The sequence below is a fragment of the Ranitomeya imitator genome, chromosome 3 (genome assembly GCF_032444005.1).
Source record: "Ranitomeya imitator isolate aRanImi1 chromosome 3, aRanImi1.pri, whole genome shotgun sequence".
Taxonomy (NCBI): Eukaryota; Metazoa; Chordata; class Amphibia; order Anura; family Dendrobatidae; genus Ranitomeya; species Ranitomeya imitator.
The window spans coordinates 255,029,095-255,053,137 of NC_091284.1; the positions used below are offsets into that span (position 1 = coordinate 255,029,095).

General features: G+C 42.7%; 1 protein-coding gene across 2 annotated transcripts in view; it reads left to right on the forward strand.

The window, feature by feature from the left end:
* The window catches only part of ACACA (acetyl-CoA carboxylase alpha), a 575,142-nt gene that overhangs the window by 425,454 nt on the left and 125,645 nt on the right, over positions 1-24,043 (forward strand). For both annotated transcript variants that reach the window (XM_069756397.1, XM_069756396.1), the window contains exons 47-48: positions 1,923-2,043; positions 8,163-8,259. In XM_069756397.1, the coding sequence (XP_069612498.1) occupies positions 1,923-2,043; positions 8,163-8,259 (218 nt within the window). The remainder of the gene's footprint in view (positions 1-1,922; positions 2,044-8,162; positions 8,260-24,043) is intronic.

Here is a 24,043-nt window from a genome sequence, read left to right on the forward strand (position 1 = left end):
CTCTCTCTCTCTCTTCTTCTCTTTCTCTTCTCTCTCTCCTCCCACCAGGAAGTAAAAAACCATGCACAGTACAGAGAGCCGGATCCAGCTAAAAAAACGGATCCGGTGCATCAGTTTTTCACAATTTACGCCAGATCCGTTTTTTAGCAAATTTGCCAGATTTAGCCTGAAACCAAAAACCTGATGTGTGAAAGCAGCCTAAGGCGTGCTTGCTTGAAAAAACATGAGTGGAAATCCAAACAGGAAGAAAATAGCAGCACCACACAAGTCTTCCAGTAAAAAAAAACCTTTGTCCTTTTTTTAGCAGGTCTGGACCCGTTGAAGCGTATACCATGCGAAACGGCTGTAGTCCTTTAACCTAACCAGTTCGTCTTGCAATTACCCTGCCCTCTGTAACCATGTCCACAGCACGTTGTTAAAATAAAGGACAAAAGGTTTTTTTTTACTGGAAGACTTGTGTGGTGCTGCTATTTTCTTCCTGTTTGGATTTCTGTCTATATAAACCTCACAGCTCACAGTGCATGTCAGACCAAATGAGATTCATGAGGTCAAAGGAACTGGCCAAGGATCTCAGATACAGAATTGTGGCAAGGCACAGATCTGGCCAAGATTACAACAGAATTTCTGCAGTACTCAAATGGAAGAAGTTTGGGACCACCAGAAGTCTTCCTAGACCTGGCCGTCCAGCCAAACTGAGCAATCGTGGGAGAAGAGCCCTGGTGAGAGAGAGGTAAAGAAGAACCCCAAGATCACTGTGGCTGAGCTTCAGAGATGCAGTAGGGAGATGGGAGAAAGTTCCACAAAGTCAGCTATCACTGCAGCCCTCCGCCAGTCGGGCCTTTATAGCAGAGTGGCCCGATGGAAGCCTCTCCTCAGTGCAAGACATATGAAAGCCCCCATAGAGTTAGCTAAAAAAAACACATGAAGGACTCCCAGACTATGAGAAATAAGATTCTCTTGTCTGATGAGACAAAGATAGACCTTTTTGGTGAAAATTCTAAGTGGTATGTGTGGAGAAAGCCAGTCACTGCTCATCACATGCCCAATACAATCCCAACAGTGAAAATGGTGGTGGCAGCATAATGCTATGGGGGTGTTTTTCAGCCGCAGGGACAGGACAACTGGTTGTCTTTGAAGGAAACATGAATGCGGCCAAGTACAGAGAGATATTCTGGATGAAAACTTCTTCCAGGGCTTAGGTCAGGGCTCTGGCTGGAGCAGTCAAGAATGGTCACAGAGTTGTTCTGTAGCCACTCCTTTGTTTTAGCTGTGTGCTTAGGGTCATTGTCTGGTTGAAAAGTGAACCTTCAGCCAAGGTTGCACTCCAATTTATACTGTTTCCAACACGCACACTGTCCCCACTGTTAACTCTATTCATCAGCAGTAGTCTTATGTATTTCTAAAATTGAAACCCATTGATATACATGTATGTACAATATTTGTGAAGTACATCCCACTCTACCTAGCTGAATGGTAAAGCCGAAAAATAAGTAACATGGAATTCAACCTTGGGCTAACTGAATAAGACTAAACTTGGCCTCCCCAAAACATGATGTATACTCTAATATTCAAAAAGTAGTCAAACAACAGTATTTATCCAGTTGTATCATCCATTATATTGCTCTGCTGGTTTTTGCACTTTTTTTAAATTATATACGCTTTTTATTTTACAACAGTTTGGATAGAATATAAGTCCGCAAGGACAGGGTCCTCTCCCCTCTTTACCAGTCTGTCACTGTAAACCTGTTTACTGTAAACGATATCTATAACCCTGTATGTAACCCCTTTCTCATGTACAGCACCATGGAATTAATGGTGCTATATAAATAAATAATAATAATTCTGCTGGCATTTTCTCTGCATATGTTATTTCCTGTGAAGATCAATTATTCCTGAATTTCTGTTTTTGTCTTATTTACTAGTGTGTGTCCAGTCCTGTGCCCATAATTACCTCAAAGGATCCAATTGAAAGGCCAATTGATTTTGTTCCCACCAAAACACCTTATGATCCTAGATGGATGCTGGCCGGACGACCTCACCCAAGTATGTACATGCTTGAAAGTATTTATGCCATGTCTAAAATGTGAAATTTGTATATGTTTAATATCTTAAAAATCAGACTGATAAGGGCATCCAGAGAGCTCAGTGGGGAAATATGGCCATCACTACACTGAAAACGGTGAGTTCGAATTCCTTGCATTCTATACCACTTAGTTTCTAGGGTACACAACAATCTGACTTGTAGAGTATGGACCCATGGGGTAGATACACTACAGATTTCCCAGGTGGAAATGGGTTTGATTTGGATTTGCTGAGGTTGTTTGACAAAATTTACTATATAATATCAGTAACTGAAAATGTATATTTGTTATTGTACCCCAAGGATCATGTCATTTGTAATAACAGATCTACAAGAAAGCATCAAGAAATCATGTAAAGCGCCATAAAACATGTAAATGGAACCCAAAGTGAGACCATTTCCAAAGTGTTGTATATGTCCACGTAGTTTGTAAGCTTATGTAGCCGCAGGGCTCCTCACAGGATTCTAATACGCAGATGTAATTTATAGTAGCTCACTACATTGTACTTTTTACTGTATTCATTAATTGTTGTGCAGGCTACTTTGTGGTCTATTACTCCTGTAAAAAAAACAATTGTAACAATAAACAGCAGCTTTATTTATCCGCTTCACTTGTACTTTTATGAGCTGTTTAATTTTCTTATGGTTCTGACTGCATCTGAGAGCCATATACGCTCCCAATCTTGCATCTATTTGAGACAGAAAATTGCTTCCCAACCTTCCCTCTGCTGTTTGGTAAAAGCTAATAACACCCCAATTTTGAAATGTGCAGACGTCCTTAAACTCCGGGAAGAGAAGGTGAATGAGATTGAAGAAACATTAAATAGGTTTGTGGTTAGCTCCGTTTGCTCTATTTGGATAATATTTTTACATTCCCTCTGCGACTATTCATCCTCCTGTCTGAAATGCTAGCTCCAGCCAGGCTCCAAATCGGGTGGCTTTCAGATTTTAATTTAGTGGAGGCGTTAGGAAAAGCAGATGATTCCAGGTGATAAGTTAAAGTAGATATCTGGTAGGTGAAAAGTTAAAGCCATTTATTAGAGAAGATAGGGCTACGAGATTCTTCAATGTGACGCGAGACACTGGGCTGGAATCTAAACCAGCAGCTCAGGCTCATGATTGGAAGATAGGTCTGAATGGATGCTCACACTGTACATTGGGGCCAAGAAGCCTGCAATGTAGAACATAGTAATTACAAGGCTTTTTTCTCCATGATAAAACACTCTTGCCTGCCACTTTAAGTCAGGAAAGGTTACAGCACTTGGAGACATTGTTTTAATTGGTTTTGGGCTTATGATTTCAGAGGTTGGGGTTCAAATGAATCTGTTTTCTGCGCTGACTGTTTGCCGTGCTTTAGCTTGTTTAAAGTGTCCGACGCAAGGAATAAGATGGAAACTATCAAACATTAATCATTATGGCGCACTTTCCATACTGCGCTCATGCTGACTCAGGCATCTCTGGGACACATGGCTGATTGCTTAGAGTTTGGCACAAGTCTTTTTCCAACTTGGAAGAAAAAAAAAAGATTTTGTTAATTGTAGTATGATTTTCCTTCTTAATGAACTATAGTGCAAATGAATATGAAAGGTTAATATTAGTTATTATTTCATTTACCTTCAAAGAAAAATTCTAAATGTCTGTAAGGGAATGTTTGTAGTTTTTTTTTATAAAATATCAGTAAATATCCAATAAGCCTCTATTAAAATATGTATCATTACAATTATATAAAATAATTATTTGCGCATTTACAGATGTGATGGAGCCACCTTCTATGATATCACCCCTACCGGCAGCCTAACGTTATAGTACATGAAATGCCAGTGGTAGATATGGTACTCACATGTACCGTTTCATCATGGTGATTGAGTGGGCTCAAGCTTTGGTACTCCCCATCTAGAATTGTTGTTTTTAGCTTCGTCATTGATCATTTATGATTCTTTTTTGTTTGTCTTCATTTTTCCAACTGTTATCAGAAATTTTAATGGGGGTCTGAAAAGAAGATTCATGCTGCCCGATCCAAATGAATCATGAATAAATCACTGGCTGCATTTTATTATAGCCATGTGTGTTTTACTGTGGCATTTCAGAGAAAACATACCGTATATACTCGAGTATAAGCTGACCCGATTATAAGCCGACCCCCTAATTTTGCAGCAAAAAACTGGGAAAACTTATTGACTCGAGTATAAGCCTAGGGTGGAAAATGCAGCAGCTACCGGTAAATGTCAAAAATAAAAATAGATGCCAATAAAAGTAAAATTAATTGAGACATCAGTAGGTTGTGTTTTTGAATATCCATATTGAATCAGGAACCCCATATAATGCTCCATACAGTTCATGATGAGCCCCGTAAGATGTTCCATACAGTTCATGATGGGCCCCATTAGATGCTCCATGCAAAATACGCCCCATATAATGCTCCATAAAACTTATGATGGGGCCCCATAAGATGCTCCATATTAAAATATGCCCCATATAATGCTGCACAAATGCTGATTATGGCCCCATAAGATGCTCCATATGGATATTTTGCCCATATAATGCAGCACAAATGCTGATTATGGCCCCATAAGATGCTCCATATAAAAATGTGCCACATATAATGCTCCATGCAGTTCATTATGGCCCCATAAGATGCTCCATATAACAATGTACCACATGTAATGCTCCATACAGTTCATTATGGCCCCATAAGATGCTCCATATAAAAATGTGCTACATGTAATGTTCCATGCAGTTCATTATGGCCCCATAGATGCTCCATATAACAATGTGCCACGTGTAATGCTCCATGCAGTTCATTATGGCCCCATAGATGCGCCATATAACAATGTGCCACATGTAATGCTCCATGCAGTTCATTATGGCCCCATAAGATGCTCCATATAACAATGTGCCAAGTGTAATGCTCCATGCAGTTCATTATGGCCCCATAGATGCGCCATATAACAATGTGCCACGTGTAATGCTCCATGCAGTTCATTATGGCCCCATAGATGCGCCATATAACAATGTGCCACATGTAATGCTCCATGCAGTTCATTATGGCCCCATAGATTCTCCATATAACAATGTGCCACATATAATGCTCCATGCAGTTCATTATGGCCCCATACATTCTCCATATAACAATGTGCCACATTTAATGCTCCATGCAGTTCATTATGGCTCCATAGATTCTCCATATAACAATGTGCCACATGTAATGCTCCATGCAGTTCTTTATGGTCCTATAGATGCTCCATATAACAATGTGCCACATATAATGCTGCTGCAATAAAAAAAAATGACATGCTCACCTCTCGTCGCTGCCCGATGCTCCTCAGGGTTCCGTCTCTCCGTACTGACTGTTCAGGCAGAGGGCAGCACGCACACTAATACGTCATTGCGCCCTCTGACCTGAACAGTCACTGCAAAGGACAGAGCGTCGGTGGAACGAGGAAAAGTGAATATGAAATACTCACCTGCTCCCGGCGCGGTCCCTGGCAGCTTCTCCCGGACATATGGTCTCCAGAGCCCGCAGCTCTTCCTCTGGTCAGCAGTCACTGGTACCGCTCATTACAGTAATGATATACGGCTCCACCCCTATGGGAGTGGAGTCCATATTCATTACTTTAATGAGCGGTACCACGTGACCGCTGAAGAGGGGAAGAATCTGCCGGCGCCGGAGACCATGAGACATGCAGGGACCACGCCAGGAGCAGGTGAGTATGCTACAGTCGTCGCTCCCCCTCACCTGCCGACCATGACTCGAGTATAAGCCGAGAGGGGCACTTTCAGCCCATTTTTGGGGCTGAAAATCTCGGCTTATACTCAAGTATATACAGTACTTTGAAAACCTGGTTGGGATCTTGCATTTCGGACTTCTCCACACCTGCTCTCCATGACTGACCGGTCCTCCTATGTGAGTTTAATGATAGACCAGTCAGTGTAAGGGAGTGGGATAGGAAGAACCTGCTGGACAACTGCCTCTTACTAGTCCTCCAAGACACATAGCCCACAGCTAAGCATTGGAAAGTATGGTTTCTCTGACAGTGTAGCAGCAATTCAGAGCAAATTATAAACTGAGCATCAATCTACTGTCACATTCTCTTTAAAGAGAACCTTTCAGCAGCATTTTACTATGTAAAGTACAGAAAGGCCATATTGGCGCTGTCATACTGATCTACATTTTGTAGATTGTCTTTAATCCTTGTTTGATGTTTCCTTGAATTCATCTCTTCATGCATCGGGGCGTGACTGTTAACATGGTCTTCAGCTTTGTTCCATCCCCTCCCCTGTATTGGAGTGTCTTTTCTTCTTTGTTTAAATTTTTGTGCCAACACCGTCCTAGCCGCGAGTGGCACTTGCACAGTTTGAGCTTTTGGAAGTCTTCAGGAAAATAGCGCCAGCAGCTGCGCATGCGTAGATTGCTCAGTGCAGCTGGTGTCATTTTACTGAAGCACTCCACTAGTCCTAGCTGCTGGAGGTGTTTGCTCAGATTTATCAAATGGTGGGCTTCAGTAAAATGGCGCTTGTGGCACTGAGGAATCTACACAAGCGCAGCAACTAGCACCATATTCCTGAAGACTTCCAAGAGCTCAATCTGCGCAAGCGCTGCTCGCGGCTAGGACTGTGCCGGTGCAAAATTTTAGATCTAGAAGAAAAGACAGCGGAGGGGATGGCACAAATTTGAAGACCCTGCCCACAGGCCCACCCCGATGCACAAAGACATGAATACAAGGAAACTTCAAAAAAGATTAAAGAAAATATACAAAACCGATTTCTTCACTTGATGTATCATTTTAATCAGTATGACCATGCCAATATGGCTCTGTAGGTAATAAAATACTGCTGACCTGTTCTCTTTAAAGGCACAAATGCTTCCTCTAAATTGTCCACCTTTGTCCTCTTCAGCTGTAATGCACATGATTGCTATCCGCTTAGGCTTCTTTCACACTAGCGTCGGAATCTTCCCGTCGCAATGCGTCGGGGAGAGATTCCGACGCTAGCGTTTGCTGTATTGCACAATGGGTGCAGCGGATGCATTTTTCTGGCGCATCCGCTGCCCCATTGTGAGGTGCGGGGAGGTGGGGGCGGAGTTCCGGCCACGCATGCGCGGTCGGAAAAAGCGGTCCGTCAGGAGAAAAAACGTTACATGTAGCGTTTTTTTCTCCCGACGGTCCGCCAAAGCACGACGCATCCGTCTTGCGACGGATGCGAAGTGTGGCAATCCGTCGCAAATGCGTCGTCAATAGAAGTCTATGGGGAAAAAACGCATCCTGCAAGCACTTTTGCAGGATGCGTTTTTTTCTGCAAAACGACGCATTGTGACGGATTTAAAAAAACGCTAGTGTGAAAGTACCCTTAGTGGGACTGTTGGAATCCCACTCTCATCTGCCATAAAGGGAAGAGTCAAGAAGCCCCATATACGTAAGCTTGTCAGTACAGCTCAATGAAAATGTCAGGTTTGCTGGACAGTTATTTTATGTGGGTGCCTAGTTTTATAGTACTATATTCTTAATTATTGATATTTGCAGTTATGAGAACTTTTATTGCATGTACAGATCTCTTCTAGGCCTTTCATCCTTCCTTACTATACCAAATACTAATCTGCCATGTGCGTTCTGCCTTTTAGATATTGTAATAATTCTAATGTATTCCAAAGAATGTAAAAACCTATGTATGTAATATTTTCTTCAATAGAATCTGCTGAAAGTTTACCTACTATAAGAGAATGGCAAATTGTACTTTGCTATATTACATTTTTACTGAGTTATCTATTGAGTCACATAGGTAGATAGCAGTGGAGGCCATATCACTTAGAGCCAACTGACAACCAACATAAAAAGCAGGACAGAAATGGCACATGTCAACACAGTCTAAAACAACATAGGGACTCAAACTTAGTAACTATGTTTCAATGTTATGTTGTGAATTGTGTAATTGAGTATTTTTCCAGTTGCATTACCATGATGTTATAAACCAAATGTCTTTACCTACAACTGCTTCTAATAGAAGAAAGAATACGGTAATAATGATTTAATAAATTCAGAAAAATGTCGTACAATGAAACAAAAACATAATTTTCTTGTTTCTGTAGGTCAGAAAGGACAGTGGTTAAAAGGATTCTTTGACCATGCATCTTTTATGGAAATAATGCAGCCATGGGCACAAACCGTAGTGGTTGGAAGAGCCAGGTGAGATGAAGTGTTCTACAATTGTACAATAAATTATAGTTTTTATTTTACAAACTTTTTTTTATTATCTTCAGTTTTCCTTTTCTCTATATACACTCATGCTAATCTTTGGTGGGCAAACAGTGTGTTCGCATACATTACAATCATCCTAGAGTAGGTATTTTGAGGTTAAGGATATAAATGTGTTGCCAATGGGGATGCAAATACTTGGGAGGCTTGCATTTTCATAATTTAATTGATCATGTATCCCATGACACAAATCTGTGCTCATGTGTGGTCCTTCTGCTCTAACCCAACCATTTTTGTCTACTGATTAGGCCACCCCAGCAGAAATGTACAGCTAGAGTCGTCTTCACCTGACAGTAACTGTTGATAACTAGGGGCAGGAAAAGCCGCATCATTTAAGAAGCCATTGGGGCATATTTATGACAACTGTCGAAAATTAAAACTGGCTTTGTTACCCATAGCATCCAGTCATAGCACTGCTCGGCTTTTCTTTTATATATTCTCATATAGGTTTCTTATATATAAAAGGAAAAAGTGCTACGTTCAAAGCAAAAACCCTTGTGCCTAGTAGATTCCCAGCAGGTACCGGTGTGTTAACTGGAAGGATATGTGCACACAGCATCTTTTTGATGCCAGCACAGTTGCCATATTTTATCAGGCGCCGCAGCTTCAGAAAAACACTAGCAGATATCTTCCTGAAGTCGATGGTTTTGCCGCCACCGTTTTTGACGTTGAAGTATAGAGTACAGTCTGCATCCCAGCGAAAGGTGCTGATTAATGAGCATGTCACTTCTTTTAACCACTTTAGAGGTTCTGAAACCCTGAAGCAGTTACAAGAAGTGACAAAAGGCTGAACATGTGCACAGCAATGCCATTTTGACATGGCTGTGCATTATGTTCATTTTATGAAAAAGATGCTGTTTGCCGTTGTTTGTTTTTTTGTTTGTTTTTTTGCAGCGTTTTTTTCATGCGTCAAAAAGCCACTTCAGGAAGCTATCCGCCAGTTTTTTTTTTTTTTTTATATATAGAGTGCTAGCAAGAATCTGCTGTGTTCAATAAACACATTTTTGTAGCATTTTTGCAGGTTTTTGTCACCCATTTATTTGAGTATGTGAAAACTGCTGCAAAAGCACTGAAAGAATTGACTCTCTGTGCCTTAGCAAATATACAACAAAACTTAACATATTAAAAAAAAACCACAAAAGTTGAGCTTAGTTTAAGTTGGTATACATGCAGCACATAAACGCATGCTCACATTGGCAATAAATATATAATAGGCATCGTATGCACATCTAGAATAGGTGCCAAGGTTGGTTTCCACACCGTGTACCAATAGAAGAATAAAACCTGGCACTCAACTTATGATGAAGTTCTTTGGTAGTTTTTAACGAAGTAGAAGTAGTAAGACACAACAAAAACGTTTCGGTCACAGGTGGCCTTCTTCAGTTACATGCTGCCAAGTAGGGAATGAATATGTGGTGGCAGTAGAGGAGTTAATTTGTTGTGTCAAGCATCTATATCCGGAGTATATCACTGTGGAGGCAACGAGTCCAGGCCGGTTTAACCAGTGCCTTTAAATAGCCAGTAGAAGTGGAGTGTCCACGTGTCATGCAGCAACGCGGTGACCACCGCTAGTCAGCTGGCAATAAAGCATACAAAACCTACGAGAAGCAAAATAAACATAAAACCTGCTGTAACTAAATAAGTAAAAAGCAAAAGTGCATTTAAATAACACAGAGTTCTTAGTAACACTGTTTTTGATCAAAAATAGCATAGCATCATTCAGATGTCTGTGTTTGTTCATGTACAAAATAAAATAGTACTAGTGTCATCGGTATTTTTGATACAAGTTTTATAAATGTTTGGTCAGTGTGTCCGTCTTTACCGTCAAGATTCTCCTATCCTAGCAATGTGGACTGAGCACTCATAGAGTTGTATTGATACTTTTCATTAGTGATGCAGGTAAAAAACTGACAAGTCTCTTTAATTTTTGCATGAATACACGGTCCACAAAAAAAACGACATGTGAATAGCCCCATAGACGTGTACGTGATCTGTCCATGAAAATCATTGATAGAACACATGCGTTAAACATTGACGTCTGACTGAGTTCTTCCAGTCTTTTAATTGTCTGGGGGGAATTAGCAGTTGCTGAGTTCATAAAAGAATATCTGAAGATGTGTTGTTCTGTGGTATATAAAGTGTGTTATGCTCAAGGTTCAGGATAAACCCTAAAAAACAGAAAAAAACTAAAAAAAACTGCAATTTTCTGTCTAGCGTTGTTTGTCCTCTTGTGGAGATACACCGCAGTGAATCGTAAATGCACTTTCTATGGTGCATGCTGTTAAAACAAATCAACTACTGAGTGAGAAAGGAATATGTGTCTTCTGTTCACAGTTTTCTCAGTATTACACAAGTCTACCTTACAAAAATAAATACCGATAAAAGGAATGAAAAACATAACCAAAGAACCGCAATGAGCAAGATAAGGAAAAATTAGGCCTATGTGAAAAAAAAAAAATAGAGAGATGCCTTACATTGATTGTTAAGTCATGGTGTTGTAGTATTGTGTCTAGTTTTCCTGATCTTTATAGACCCTAGCAATTCCCCTGACATTGGCTAAGTGTCCGACTATAGAACAGCTCTGTCGGGGACTGTGTCCATCTTAGAGAATTCTGAGACTGTCAGGTATGGCGAGTTCCCTGCATGGTTTCTACCTGCCCCTGATATTGGCTAAGTGTCTGAATATACAATAGCGCTGTGGGGGCTGTGCAGAGTTCGGAGTCACTCTATAGTCTGCTCCATCTTTGAGAATTCTGGGACTGTCGGGACGATGTGCTATCAAGAGCAATGGTATTTTAAGTCTAATTAAAAATCATTGAACCCTATGAATGAGTGTTTTTCTCATTTGTCAATTTGCCGGGTGATTGTCCACCTGTTTAAATAGACCAATAATCGAGCATGACTCGTTTCCGATTACTAGCCCATCTAAATAGGCCTTAAGCCTAGGATCTAAGGAACTATGGCACGTGTTCTCCATGCAATGGGGTTCTGTGTCCCCAGTGTGATAATGACTAATCCATTGTAGAAAAGGTTCCCCAAACCTCCAGGGGTTCTCTCATGGTAAGAAGGTTGGGAATCATGGGCTGCTAACTCTGCTGAACATCTGCACATATGCCTTGTCAATTAGCTGAGCATGTTGATTCATACTTCTCTTCCTATGATTTGACTGGATTTCACTGTATTTCATCCTTGTAACCTGGAGATGTCATTGTTACATTAATTTCATTTTATGCTTCATACAAAATTAATAAATGTTATTTGTTTCATTCGCCAGATTAGGTTAAAAAAGAATGAGGAGAGCCAAATGAGTGGCGTGCACTCCGTGTGTGCCTCACCACAAATCCTACTCCAGTCCCTGCTGGAGGTAAGATTTGTTGCATAGGGAACACTGTCATGAATTTTAGAGTGACGGTCCCCACTCCTCGTCTCCACCCACTTTGTCCGAGTAGGGCAAAAATGTTGTGAGAAATCCAAAAGTCACAAAATTTTAGTGCAGTCATCAGTTGGGCCAAAATTAGGCCACTTTTTAAAGCTTTCTATGCTAGAAAACTGTCACAAAAGCCCTGATGAATCTGGCCCTATATATGTTCCTGTAATTACATTTTTAAATTACGGTAGTTGGCTTGGATAGAAAAAAATGTTTTTAATAACAGTTTCCTTTATTTGTGAAAATTATTTTTTAAAAACAAGATTTAGGGTATGTGCATACAGTATCTCATAGACCCTTGTTTTCCCTCTAATGTCTTCATGTCTTCTTTTATGTTGTTTTTACATATGACTTTTTGATCGCTTTTTATTTAATATTCTGTGTTTCACATGAAAAAGCAGAAAATGTATAAACCTGAAAGGAGTAAAAGCAAAATAGGGTCTTGTCTGTATAGATAGTGTAGAGGAGAATACCCACTATTGTGCTCACCTGATAAGGTTGTATGCACACAACCACTGAAAGAGACTTGGGCTGCTGCAGACCCACGAGGAAGGAATCAAAGGTATTGGCATGGTATGGGTTTACCTGTGCTGCTGTCAATAGATGATAGCAAGACAGGAATCCAAAGATCAATTGATGCGGTTTATTGGTCAACGCGTTTCAAAGTTTCAAGCTTCTTCATCATGGTTTTGAATGAGCAACATTTTTGGTGTGTTTTGTATTAATTTTTTGGTGGTGTAAGTATAGTTTAGGTTGTTTTGGGTGCGGTGATGCCAATCATGTGAAAGGGTTTTTGTGATTATTTTTGTTTTAATGCAAACAGTGAATTTTTTTGTGGTGAACCAGGTTTTCGTGATTTCTGTTTGTTTTCTTTGTGTGTTTTCTACTTTTTCAACTGTTTTTTACTTTTTTCAATTAGTCTCCCTGTACTCGTGTACTGCAGTTCCCGAGACCTGTCAGTGTCTTACTGACTCACCTGTTGCACCCTGCTTATAGCAGGATCTAGCTGGTCACTGTACCCTGGTGTCATAAGATGACTCCAGGCCCAGGGTACCATGGAAACTATTGGCACCTGCGATTACAGTCTGCTATCGATGGTGTCAAAGGGGGTCTTTTAACCTGGGCGGAAATGCACTAGAAATGCTTTTAACCCCTTAGCGACCGCCGATACGCCTTTTAACGGCGGCCGCTAAGGGTACTTAAACCACAGCGCCATTAATTAACGGCGCTGTGGAAAAAGTGAATAGCGCCCCCCAGAGGCCGATTTTCTCCGGGGTCTCGGCTGCCGGGGGTAGCCGAGACCCCAGAGAACATGATTCGGGGGGGTTTTAACCCACCCCGCATTTGCGATCGCCGGTAATTAACCGTTTACCGGCGATCGCAAAAAAAAAAAAAACGCAATCTCTTTTTAATTTCTCTGTCCTCCGATGTGATCGCACATCGGAGGACAGAGAAAAGGGGTCCCAGGTAGCCCCCCAATACTCACCTATCTCCCCTGATGCTCCTCGTGTCTCCCGGTGGGCGCCGCCATCTTCAAAATGGCGGGCGCATGCGCAGTGCGCCCGCCGGCCGGCCCCGCGAGAATCTTTGTGGTCTCGGCTGCCGGGGGTAGCCGAGACCCCAAAGAGCATGATAGGGGTCGGTTTTACCGACCCCTGTTTTGCGATCGCCGGTAGTTAACTGTTTACCGGCGACCGCAAAAAAAAAAAAGTAAAGTGTAATTCTCTGTCCTCTGATGTGATCGCACATCAGAGGACAGAGAAATAGGGGGATTCGGGGACCCTACAATACTCACCTGTGTCCCTGGATCCTCTTGCTGCTCCTCCTGGCCGCCGGCAGAAGAAAATGGCGGGCGCATGCGCAGTGCGCCTGCCATCTGTCTCCATCTGCCGGCCGGCAGGAGAACAGCAGTTGGGGCTAAAATTAGGGGTAGGGTTAGGGTTAGGGCTAGGGTTAGGGCTAGGGTTAGGGCTAGGGTTAGGGTTTTGCTAGGGTTGGGGCTAAATTTAGGGTTAGGGTTGGGGCTAAATTTAGGGTTAGGCTTCTTTCACACTTACGTCGGTACGGGGCCGTCGCAATGCGTCGGCCCGACATACCGACGCACGTTGTGAAAATTGTGCACAACGTGGGCAGCAGCTGTAGTTTTTCAACGCATCCGCTGCCCAATCTATGTCCTGGGGAGGAGGGGGCGGAGTTACGGCCACGCATGCGCGGTCAGAAATGGCGGATGCGACGTACAAAAAGTTTCATTGAACGTTTTTTTGTGCCGACGGTCCGCCAAAACACAACTGATCCAGTGCACGACGGACGCGACGTGTGGCCATCCGTCACGATCCGTCGGCAATACAAGTCTATGGGCAAAAAACGCATCCTGCGGGCACATTTGCAGGATCCGTTTCTTGTCCAAAACGACGGATTGCGACGGAATGCCAAACGACGCAAGTGTGAAGGTAGCCTTAGGGCTAGGGTTAGGGTTGGGGCTAAAGTTAGGGCTAGGGTTGGGGCTAAAGTTAGGGTTAGAGCTGGGATTAGGGTTAGGGTTTGGATTAGGGTTGGTATTAGGGTTAGGGTTGGCATTAGGGTTACGCTTGGGATTAGGGTTAGGTTTGGGATTAGGGTTAAGGTTAGGGTTGTGATTAGGGGTGTATTGGGATTAGGGTTAGGTTTGAGGTTAGGGTTGAGATTAGGATTAGGGGTGTGTTGGATTTAGGGTTTTGATTAGGGTTATGGTTAGGGTTGACATTAGGGTTGTTTCGGGGTAAGGGTTGTGATTATGGTTAGGGTTAGTGATTAGGATTATGGATCAGGTTGGGATTAGGGTTAGGGGTGTGTTGGGGTTAGGGTTGGAGCTAGAATTGGGGGGTTTCCACTGTTTAGGTACATCAGGGGGTCTACAAACACGACAGCCAATTTTGCGCTCAAAAAGTCAAATGGTGCTCCCTCCCTTCTGAGCTCTGCCGTGCGCCCAAACAGTGGTTTACCCCCACATATGGGGTACCAGCATATTCAGGACAAATTGGACAACAACTTTTGGGGTCCAATTTCTCTTGTTACCCTTGTGAAAATAAAAACTTGGGGGCTAAAAAATCTTTTTTGTGGAAAAAAAAAATATTTTTTATTTTCACGGCTCTGCATTATAAACTTCTGTGAAGCACTTGGGCATTCAAGGTTCTCGCCACACATCTAGATAAGTTCCATGGGGGGTCTAGTTTCCAAAATGGGGTCACTTGTGGGGGATTTCTACTGTTTAGGCACATCAGGGGCTCTCCAAACGCGACATGGCGTCCGATCTCAATTCCAGCCTATTCTACATTGAAAAAGTAAAACGGCACTCTTTCTTTTCCAAGCTCTGCGGTGCGCCCAAACAGTGGTTTACCCCCACATATTGGGTATCGACGTACTCAGGAGAAATTGCACAACAACTTTAGTGGTCTAATTTCTCCTGTTACCCTTGTGAAAATAAAAATTTGTGGGCGAAAAGATCATTTTTGTGTAAATAAAAGCGATTTTTTGTTTTCACGGCTCTACGTTATAAACTTCTGTGAAGCACTTGGGGGTTCAAAGTGCTCACCACACATCTAGATAAGTTCCTTAAGGGGTCTAGTTTCCAAAATGGTGTCACTTGTGGGGAGTTTCCACTGTTTAGGCACATCAGGGGCTCGCTAAACGTGACATGGCGTCCGATCTCAATTCCAGCCAATTCTGCATTGAAAAAGTCAAACGGCGCTCCTTCACTTCTAAGTTCTGCGGTGCGCCCAAAAAGTGGTTTACCCCCACATATGGGGTATTGGCGTATTCAGGAGAAATTGCATAACAAAATTTATGGTTACATTTCTGTTTTTACACTTGTGAAAATAAAAAAAATGGTTCTGAATTAAGATGTTTGCAAAAAAAAGTTAAATGTTCATTTTTTCCTTCCACATTGTTTCAGTTCCTGTGAAGCACGTAAAGGGTTAATAAACTTCTTGAATGTGGTTTTGAGAACCTTGAGGGGTGTAGTTTTTAGAATGGTGTCACACTTCATTATTTTCTATCATATAGACCCCTCAAAATGACTTCAAATGTGATGTGGTCCCTAAAAAAAATGGTGTTGTAAAAATGAGAAATTGCTGGTCAACTTTTAACCCTTATAACTCCCTAACAAAAAAAAATTTTGTTTCCAAAATTGTGCTGATGTAAAGTAGACATGTGGGAAATGTTATTTATTAACTATTTTTCGTGACATATCTCTTTGATTTAAGGGCATAAAAATACAAAGTTTGAAAATTGCAAAATTTTAAAAATTTTCGCCATATTTCCGTTTTTTTCATAAATAATCGCAAGTAATATCGAAGAAATGTTACCACTAACATGAAGTACAATATGTCACGAAAAAACAATCTCAGAATCAGCGGGATCCGTTGAAGCGTTCCAGAGTTATAACCTCATAAAGTGACAGTGGTCAGAATTGCAAAAATTGGCCTGGTCATTAACCCCTTCCCGACCTGTGACACAGCGTATGCGTCATGAAAGTCGGTGCCAATCCGACCTGTGACGCATATGCTGTGTCACAGAAAGATCGCGTCCCTGCAGATCGGGTGAAAGGGTTAACTCCCATTTCACCCGATCTGCAGGGACAGGGGGAGTGGTAGTTTAGCCCAGGGGGGGTGGCTTCACCCCCTCGTGGCTACGATCGCTCTGATTGGCTGTTGAAAGTGAAACTGCCAATCAGAGCGATTTGTAATATTTCACCTAAAAAAATGGTGAAATATTACAATCCAGCCATGGCCGATGCTGCAATATCATCGGCCATGGCTGGAAATACTAATGTGCCCCCACCCCACCCCTCCGATCGCCCCCCCAGCCCCCCGATCTGTGGCCCGCTCCCCTCCGTCCTGTGCTCCGCTCCCCCGTCCGCTCCCCCCGTGCTCCAATCACACCCCCCCGTGCTCCAATCAAACCCCCCCGCACTCCGATCCCCCCCCGTGCTCCGAACCACCCCCCCTGCACACCGATCCCCCCCCCCCTGCACACCGATCCACCCGCCCGCACACCGATCACTCTCCCCCATGCTCCGATCCCTCCCCCCCCGTGCTCCGACGCCCCCCCGTGCCCTGATCTCCCCCCCCTGTGCCCTGATCTCCCCCCCTTATACTTACCGATCCTGGCGGGGTCCGTCAGTCTTCTTCCCCGAGCGCCGCCATGTTCCAAAATGGCGGGCGCATGCGCAGTGCGCCCGCCGAATCTGCCGGCCGGCAGATTCGTTCCAATGTGAATTTTGATCACTGTGATATAATCTATCACAGTGGTCAAAATAAAAAAACAGTAAATGACCCCCCCCATTTGTCCCCCATAGATAGGGACAATAATAAAATAAAGAATTTTTTTTTTTTTTCACTAAGGTTGGAGTTAGAACTAGGGTTAGGGTTAGGGTTAGGGGTAGGGGTAGGGTTAGGGGTAGGGTTAGGGTTAGGATTAGGGTTAGGGTTAGGGGTAGGGTTAGGGTTAGGGGTAGGGGTAGGGTTAGGGGTAGGGTTAGGGTTAGGATTAGGGTTTCGGTATGTGCACACGTATTCTGGTCCTCTGCGGATTTTTCTGCAGCGGATTTGATAAATCCGCAGTGCTAAACCGCTGCGGATTTATGGCAGATTTACCGCGGTTTTTCTGCGCATTTCACTGCGGTTTTACAACTGCGATTTTCTATTGGAGCAGTTGTAAAACCGCTGTGGAATCCGCAGAAAGAAGTGACATGCTGCGGAATGTAAACCGCTGCGTTTCCGTGCAGTTTTTCCGCAGCATGTGTACAGCGATTTTTGTTTCCCATAGGTTTACATTGAAATGTAAACTCATGGGAAACTGCTGCGGATCCGCAGCGTTTTCCAAAGCGTGTGCACATACCTTTAGAATTAGGCTATGTGCACACGGTGCGGATTTGGCTGCGGATCCGCAGCGGATTGGCCGCTGCGGATCCGCAGCAGTGTTCCATCAGGTTTACAGTACCATGTAAACCTATGGAAAACCAAATCCGCTGTGCCCATGGTGCGGAAAATACCGCACGGAAACGCTGCGTTGTATTTTCCGCAGCATGTCAATTCTTTGTGCGGATTCCGCAGCGTTTTACACCTATTCCTCAATAGGAATCCGCAGGTGGAATCCGCAGGTGAAATCCGCAGGTAAAACGCAGTGCCTTTTACCCGCGGATTTTTCAAAAATGGTGCGGAAAAATCTCACACGAATCCTCAACGTGGGTACATAGCCTTAGGGTTAGGGTTGGGTTGGAATTAGGGTTGTGGTTAGGGTTAGGGGTGTGTTGGGGTTAGGGTTGTGGTTAGGGGTGTGTTGCGGTTAGGGTTGTGGTTAGGGTTACGGCTACAGTTGGGATAAGGGTTAGGGGTGTGTTGGCGTAAGAATTGAGGGGTTTCCACTGTTTAGGCACATCAGGGGGTCTCCAAACGCAACATGGCGCCACCATTGATTCCAGCCAATCTTTTATTCAAAAAGTCAAATGGTGCTCCTTCCCTTCCGAGCCCCGACGTGTGCCCAAACAGTGGTTTACCCCCACATATGGGGTATCAGTGTACTCAGGACAAACTGGGCAACAATTACTGGGGTCCAATTTCTCCTGTTACCCTTGAGAAAATAAAAAATTGCTTGCTAAAACATCATTTTTGAGGAAAGTAAAATGATTTTTTATTTTCACGGCTCTGCGTTGTAAACGTCTGTGAAGCACTTGGGGGTTCAAAGTGCTCACCACATATCTAGATAAGTTCCTTGGGGGGTCTAGTTTCCAAAATGGGGTCACTTGTGGGGGGTTTCTACTGTTTAGGCACACCAGGGGCTCTGCAAACGCAACGTGACGCCCGCAGACCATTCCATCAAAGTCTGCATTTCAAAACGTCACTACTTGACTTCCGAGCCCCGACATGTGCCCAAACAGTGGTTTACCCCCACATATGGGGTATCAGCGTACTCAGGACAAACTGGGCAACAATTACTGGGGTCCAATTTCTCCTGTTACCCTTGAGAAAATAAAAAATTGCTTGCTAAAACATCATTTTTGAGGAAAGAAAAATGATTTTTTATTTTCACGGCTCTGCGTTGTAAACGTCTGTGAAGCACTTGGGGGTTCAAAGTGCTCACCACATATCTAGATAAGTTCCTTGGGGGGTCTAGTTTCCAAAATGGGGTCACTTGTGGGGGGTTTCTACTGTTTAGGCACACCAGGGGCTCTGCAAACGCAACGTGACGCCCGCAGACCATTCCATCAAAGTCTGCATTTCAAAAGTCACTACTTCCCTTCTGAGCCCCGACGTGTGCCCAAACAGTGGTTTACCCCCACATATGGGGTATCAGCGTACTCAGGAGAAACTGGACAACAACTTTTGGGGTCCAATTTCTCCTGTAACCCTTGGGAAAATAAAAAATTCTGGGCTAAAAAATTATTTTTGAGGAAAGAAAACGTATTTATTATTTTCACTGCTCTGTGTTATAAACTTCTGTGAAGCACTTGGGGGTTCAAAGTGCTCACCTCACATCTAGATAAGTTCCTTTCGGGGTCTAGTTTCTAAAATGGGGTCACTTGTGGGGGGTTTCTACTGTTTAGCCACATCAGGGGCTCTGCAAACGCAACGTAACGCCCGCAGAGCATTCCATCAAAGTCTGCATTTCAAAATGTCACTACTTGACTTCCGAGCCCCGACATGTGCCCAAACTGTGGTTTACCCCCACATATGGGGTATCAGCGTACTCAGGAGAAACTGTACAACAACTTTTGGGGTCAAATTTCTCCTGTTACCCTTGGGAAAATAATAAATTGCAGGCTAAAAAATCATTTTAGAGAAAATAAAATTTTTATTTTATTTTCATGGCTCTGCGTTATAAACTTCTGTGAAGCACTTGGAAGTTCAAAGTCCTCACCACACATCTAGATTAGTTCCTTTGGGGGTCTAGTTTCCAAAATGGGGTCATATGTGGGGGATCTCCAATGTTTAGGCACACAGGGGCTCTCCAAACGTGACATGGTGTCCGCTAATGATTGGAGCTAATTTTCCATTTAAAAAGCCAATTGGCGTGCCTTCCCTTCCGAGCCCTGCCGTGCGCCCAAACAGTGGTTTACCCCCACATATGGGGTATCAGCGTACTCAGGACAAACTGGACAACAACATTTGCGGTCCAATTTCTCCTATTACCCTTGGCAAAATAGGAAATTCCAGGCTAAAAATCATTTTTGAGGAAAGAAAAATTATTTTTTATTTTCATGGCTCTGCATTATAAACTTCTGTGAAGCACCTGGGGGTTTAAAGTGCTCAATATGCATCTAGATAAGTTCCTTGGGGGGTCTAGTTTCCAAAATGGGGTCACTTGTGGGGGAGCTCCAATGCATAGGCACACAGGGGCTCTCTAAACGCGACATGGTGTCCGCTAACAATTGGAGCTAATTTTCCATTCAAAAAGTCAAATGGCGTGCCTTCCCTTCCGAGCCCTGCCGTGTGCCCAAACAGTGGTTTACCCCCACATATGAGGTATCGGCGTACTCGGGAGAAATTGCCCAACAAATTTTAGGATTCATTTTATCCTATTGCCCATGTGAAAATGAAAAACTGAGGCGAAAAGAATTTTTTTGTGAAAAAAAAAGTACTTTTTCATTTTTACAGATCAATTTGTGAAGCACCTGAGGGTTTAAAGTGCTCAATATGCATCTAGATAAGTTCCTTGGGGGGTCTAGTTTCCAAAATGGGGTCATTTGTGGGGGAGCTCCAATGTTTAGGCACACGGGGGCTCTCCAAACACGACATGGTGTCCGCTAACGATGGAGATAATTTTTCATTCAGAGAGTCAAATGGCGCTCCTTCCCTTCCGAACCTTACCATGTGCCCAAACAGTGGTTTACCTCCACATGTGAGGTATCGGTGTACTCATGAGAAATTGCCCAACAAATTTTAGGATCCATTTTATCCTGTTGCCCATGTGAAAATGAAAAAAATTGAGGCTAAAAGAATTTTTTTGTGAAAAAAAAGTACTTTTTCATTTTTACGGATCAATTTGTGAAGCCCCCGGGGGTTCAAAGTTCTCACTATGCATCTAGATAAGTTCCTTGGGGCGTCTAGTTTCCAAAATGGGGTCACGTGTGGGGGAGCTCCAATTTTTAGGCACACGGGGGCTCTCCAAACGTGACATGGTGTCCGCTAAAGAGTGGAGCCAATTTTTCATTCAAAAAGTCAAATGGCGCTCCTTCCCTTCCAAGCCCTGCCGTGCGCCCAAACAGTGGTTTACCCCCACATATGAGGTATCAGCGTACTCAGGACAAATTGGACAACAACTTTCGTGGTTCAGTTTCTCCTTGTACCATTGGGAAAATAAAAAAAATGTTGCTAAAAGATAATTTTTGTGACTAAAAAGTTAAATGTTCATTTTTTCCTTCCATGTTGCTTCTGCTGCTGTGAAGCACCTGAAGGGTTAAAAAACTTCTTGAATGTGGTTTTGAGCACCTTGAGGGGTGCATTTTTTAGAATGGTGTCACTTTTGGGTATTTTCATCCATATAGACCCCTCAAACTGACTTCAAATGTGAGGTGGTCCCTAAAAAAAATGGTTTTGTAAATTTCGTTGTAAAAATGAGAAATCGCTGGTCAAATTTTAACTCTTATAACTTCCTAGCAAAAAAAAATGTTGTTTCCAAAATTGTGCTGGTGTAAAGTAGACATGTGGGAAATGTTATTTATTAACTATTTTGTGTCACATAACTCTCTGGTTTAACAGAATAAAAATTCAAAATGTGAAAATTGCGAAATTTTCAAAATTTTCGCCAAATTTCCGTTTTTATCACAAATAAACGCAGAATTTATTGACCTAAATTTACCACTAACATGAAGCCCAATATGTCACGAAAAAACAATCTCAGAACCGCTAGGATCCGTTGAAGCGTTCCTGAGTTATTACCTCATAAAGGGACACTGGTCAGAATTGCAAAAAACGGCCAGGTCATTAAGGTCAAAATAGGCTGGGTCATGAAGGGGTTAAGTACCAAATTGGCTCTGTCACTAAGGGGTTAAACCACATGTAACTTTATAAGGTTTTAGCAAAGAAAGTATAACTCAACATAGAAAATAGTACCATTTTAAATAATATCAAGTACTTGGATGTCATATTGCAAATCATGGTACATAATGCAGGACTAAATGACGGACTGATCGTCAATACTAATAAATCTCAAAAAGAACACACCAAAAAACAATCATATAGCCCAAAAGTATTGAAAGAAATGCAATTTGTTTATTAACATCTATGAATACATAAATAGACAATTGAAACGGGAGGAAAGGAAAACGGCCACAAAGTGCATAAGTACAGATACAGTAAAAAAAGAACCTAGGATGTAGTGTGTTTGGCCACAAATCAGTCATACATTAACAACGTTATACAGTCATGGCCAAAAGTATTGACACACCTGCAATTCTGTCAGATAATACTCATTTTCTTCCTGAAAATGATTGCAAGCACAAATTATTTGGTATTATTATCTTCATTTAATTTGTCTTAAATGAAAAAACACAAAGTATTGTCATAAAGCCAAATTGGATATAATTCCACACCAAACATAAAAAGGGGGTGGACAAAAGTATTGGCACTGTTTGAAAAATCATGTGATGCTTCTCTAATTTGTGTAATTAACAGCACCTGTAACTTACCTGTGGCACCTAACAGGTGTTGGCAATAACTAAATCACACTTGCAGCTAGTTGACATGGATTAAAGTTGACTCAACCTCTGTCCTGTGTCCTTGTGTGTACCACATTGAGCATGGAGAAAAGAAAGAAGACCAAAGAACTGCCTGAGGACTTGAGAAACCAAATTGTGAGGAAGCATGAGCAATCTCAAGGCTACAAGTTCATCTCCAAAGACATGAATGTCCCTGTGTCTACCATGCGCAGTGTCATCAAGAAGTTTAAAGCCCATGGCACTGTGGCTAACCTCCCTAGAGGTGGACGAAAAAGAAAAATTGACAAGAGATTTCAATGCAAGATTGTGCGGATGTTGGATAAAGAACCTCGACTAACATCTAAACAAGTTCAAGCTGCCCTGCAGTCCGAGGGTACAACAGTGTCAACCCGTACTATCCGTCGGCGTCTGAATGAAAAGGGACTGTATGGTAGGAGACCCAGGAAGACCCCACTTCTTACCCCAAGACATAAAAAAGCCAGGCTGGAGTTTGCCAAAACTTACCTGAAAAAGCCTAAAACGTTTTGGAAGAATGTTCTCTGGTCAGATGAGACAAAAGGAGAGCTTTTTGGGCAAAGGCATCAACATAGAGTTTACAGGAGAAAAAAAGAGACATTCAAAGAAAAGAACGCGGTCCCTACAGTCAAACATCGCGGAGGTTCCCTGATGTTTTGGGGTTGTTTTGCTGCCTCTGGCACTGGACTGCTTGACCGTGTGCATGGCATTATGAAGTCTGATGACTACCAACAAATTTTGCAGCATAATGTAGGGCCCAGTGTGAGAAAGCTGGGTCTCCCTCAGAGGTCATCGGTCTTCCAGCAGGACAATGACCCAAAACACACTTCAAAAAGCACTAAAAATGGTTTGAGAGAAAGCACTGGAGACTTCTAAGGTGGCCAGCAATGAGTCCAGACCTGAATCCCATAGAACACCTGTGGAGAGAACTAAAAATGGCAGTTTGGAGAAGGCACCCTTCAAATATCAGGGACCTGGAGCAGTTTGCTAAAGAGGAATGGTCTAAAATTCCAGCAGAGCTTTGTAAGAAACTCATTGATGGTTACCGGAAGCGGTTGGTTGCAGTTATTTTGGCTAAAGGTTGTGCAACCAAGTATTAGGCTGAGGGTGCCAATACTTTTGTCTGGCCCATTTTTGGAGTTTTGTCTGAAATGATCAATGTTTTGCTTTTTGCTTCATTCTCTTTTGTGTTTTTTCATTTAAGACAAATTAAATGAAGATAATAATACCAAATATTTTGTGTTTGTAATCATTTTCAGGAAGAAAATGAGTATTATCTGACAGAATTGCAGGGGTGTCAATACTTTTGGCCATGACTGTACTTAGCGAATCGCTATCTCTAAAAAGAGTAATCAAGATCATATACCCTATAATATTTCTCCATAGTCTGGTGACCCAACCGCTATGATGTATAATGAAGGCATGTGCGCAAAACAAATCATGTAATAAATAGCATATCTCGCTTGGACACCGTGTAAAAGGAGTAGAGGGGAGGCCAGCAGCACACACGTCACCCCGACGCGTGTTTCGGCGATGCCTTCGTCATGCCCCTGACGAGATCTCGATTACATCACCGC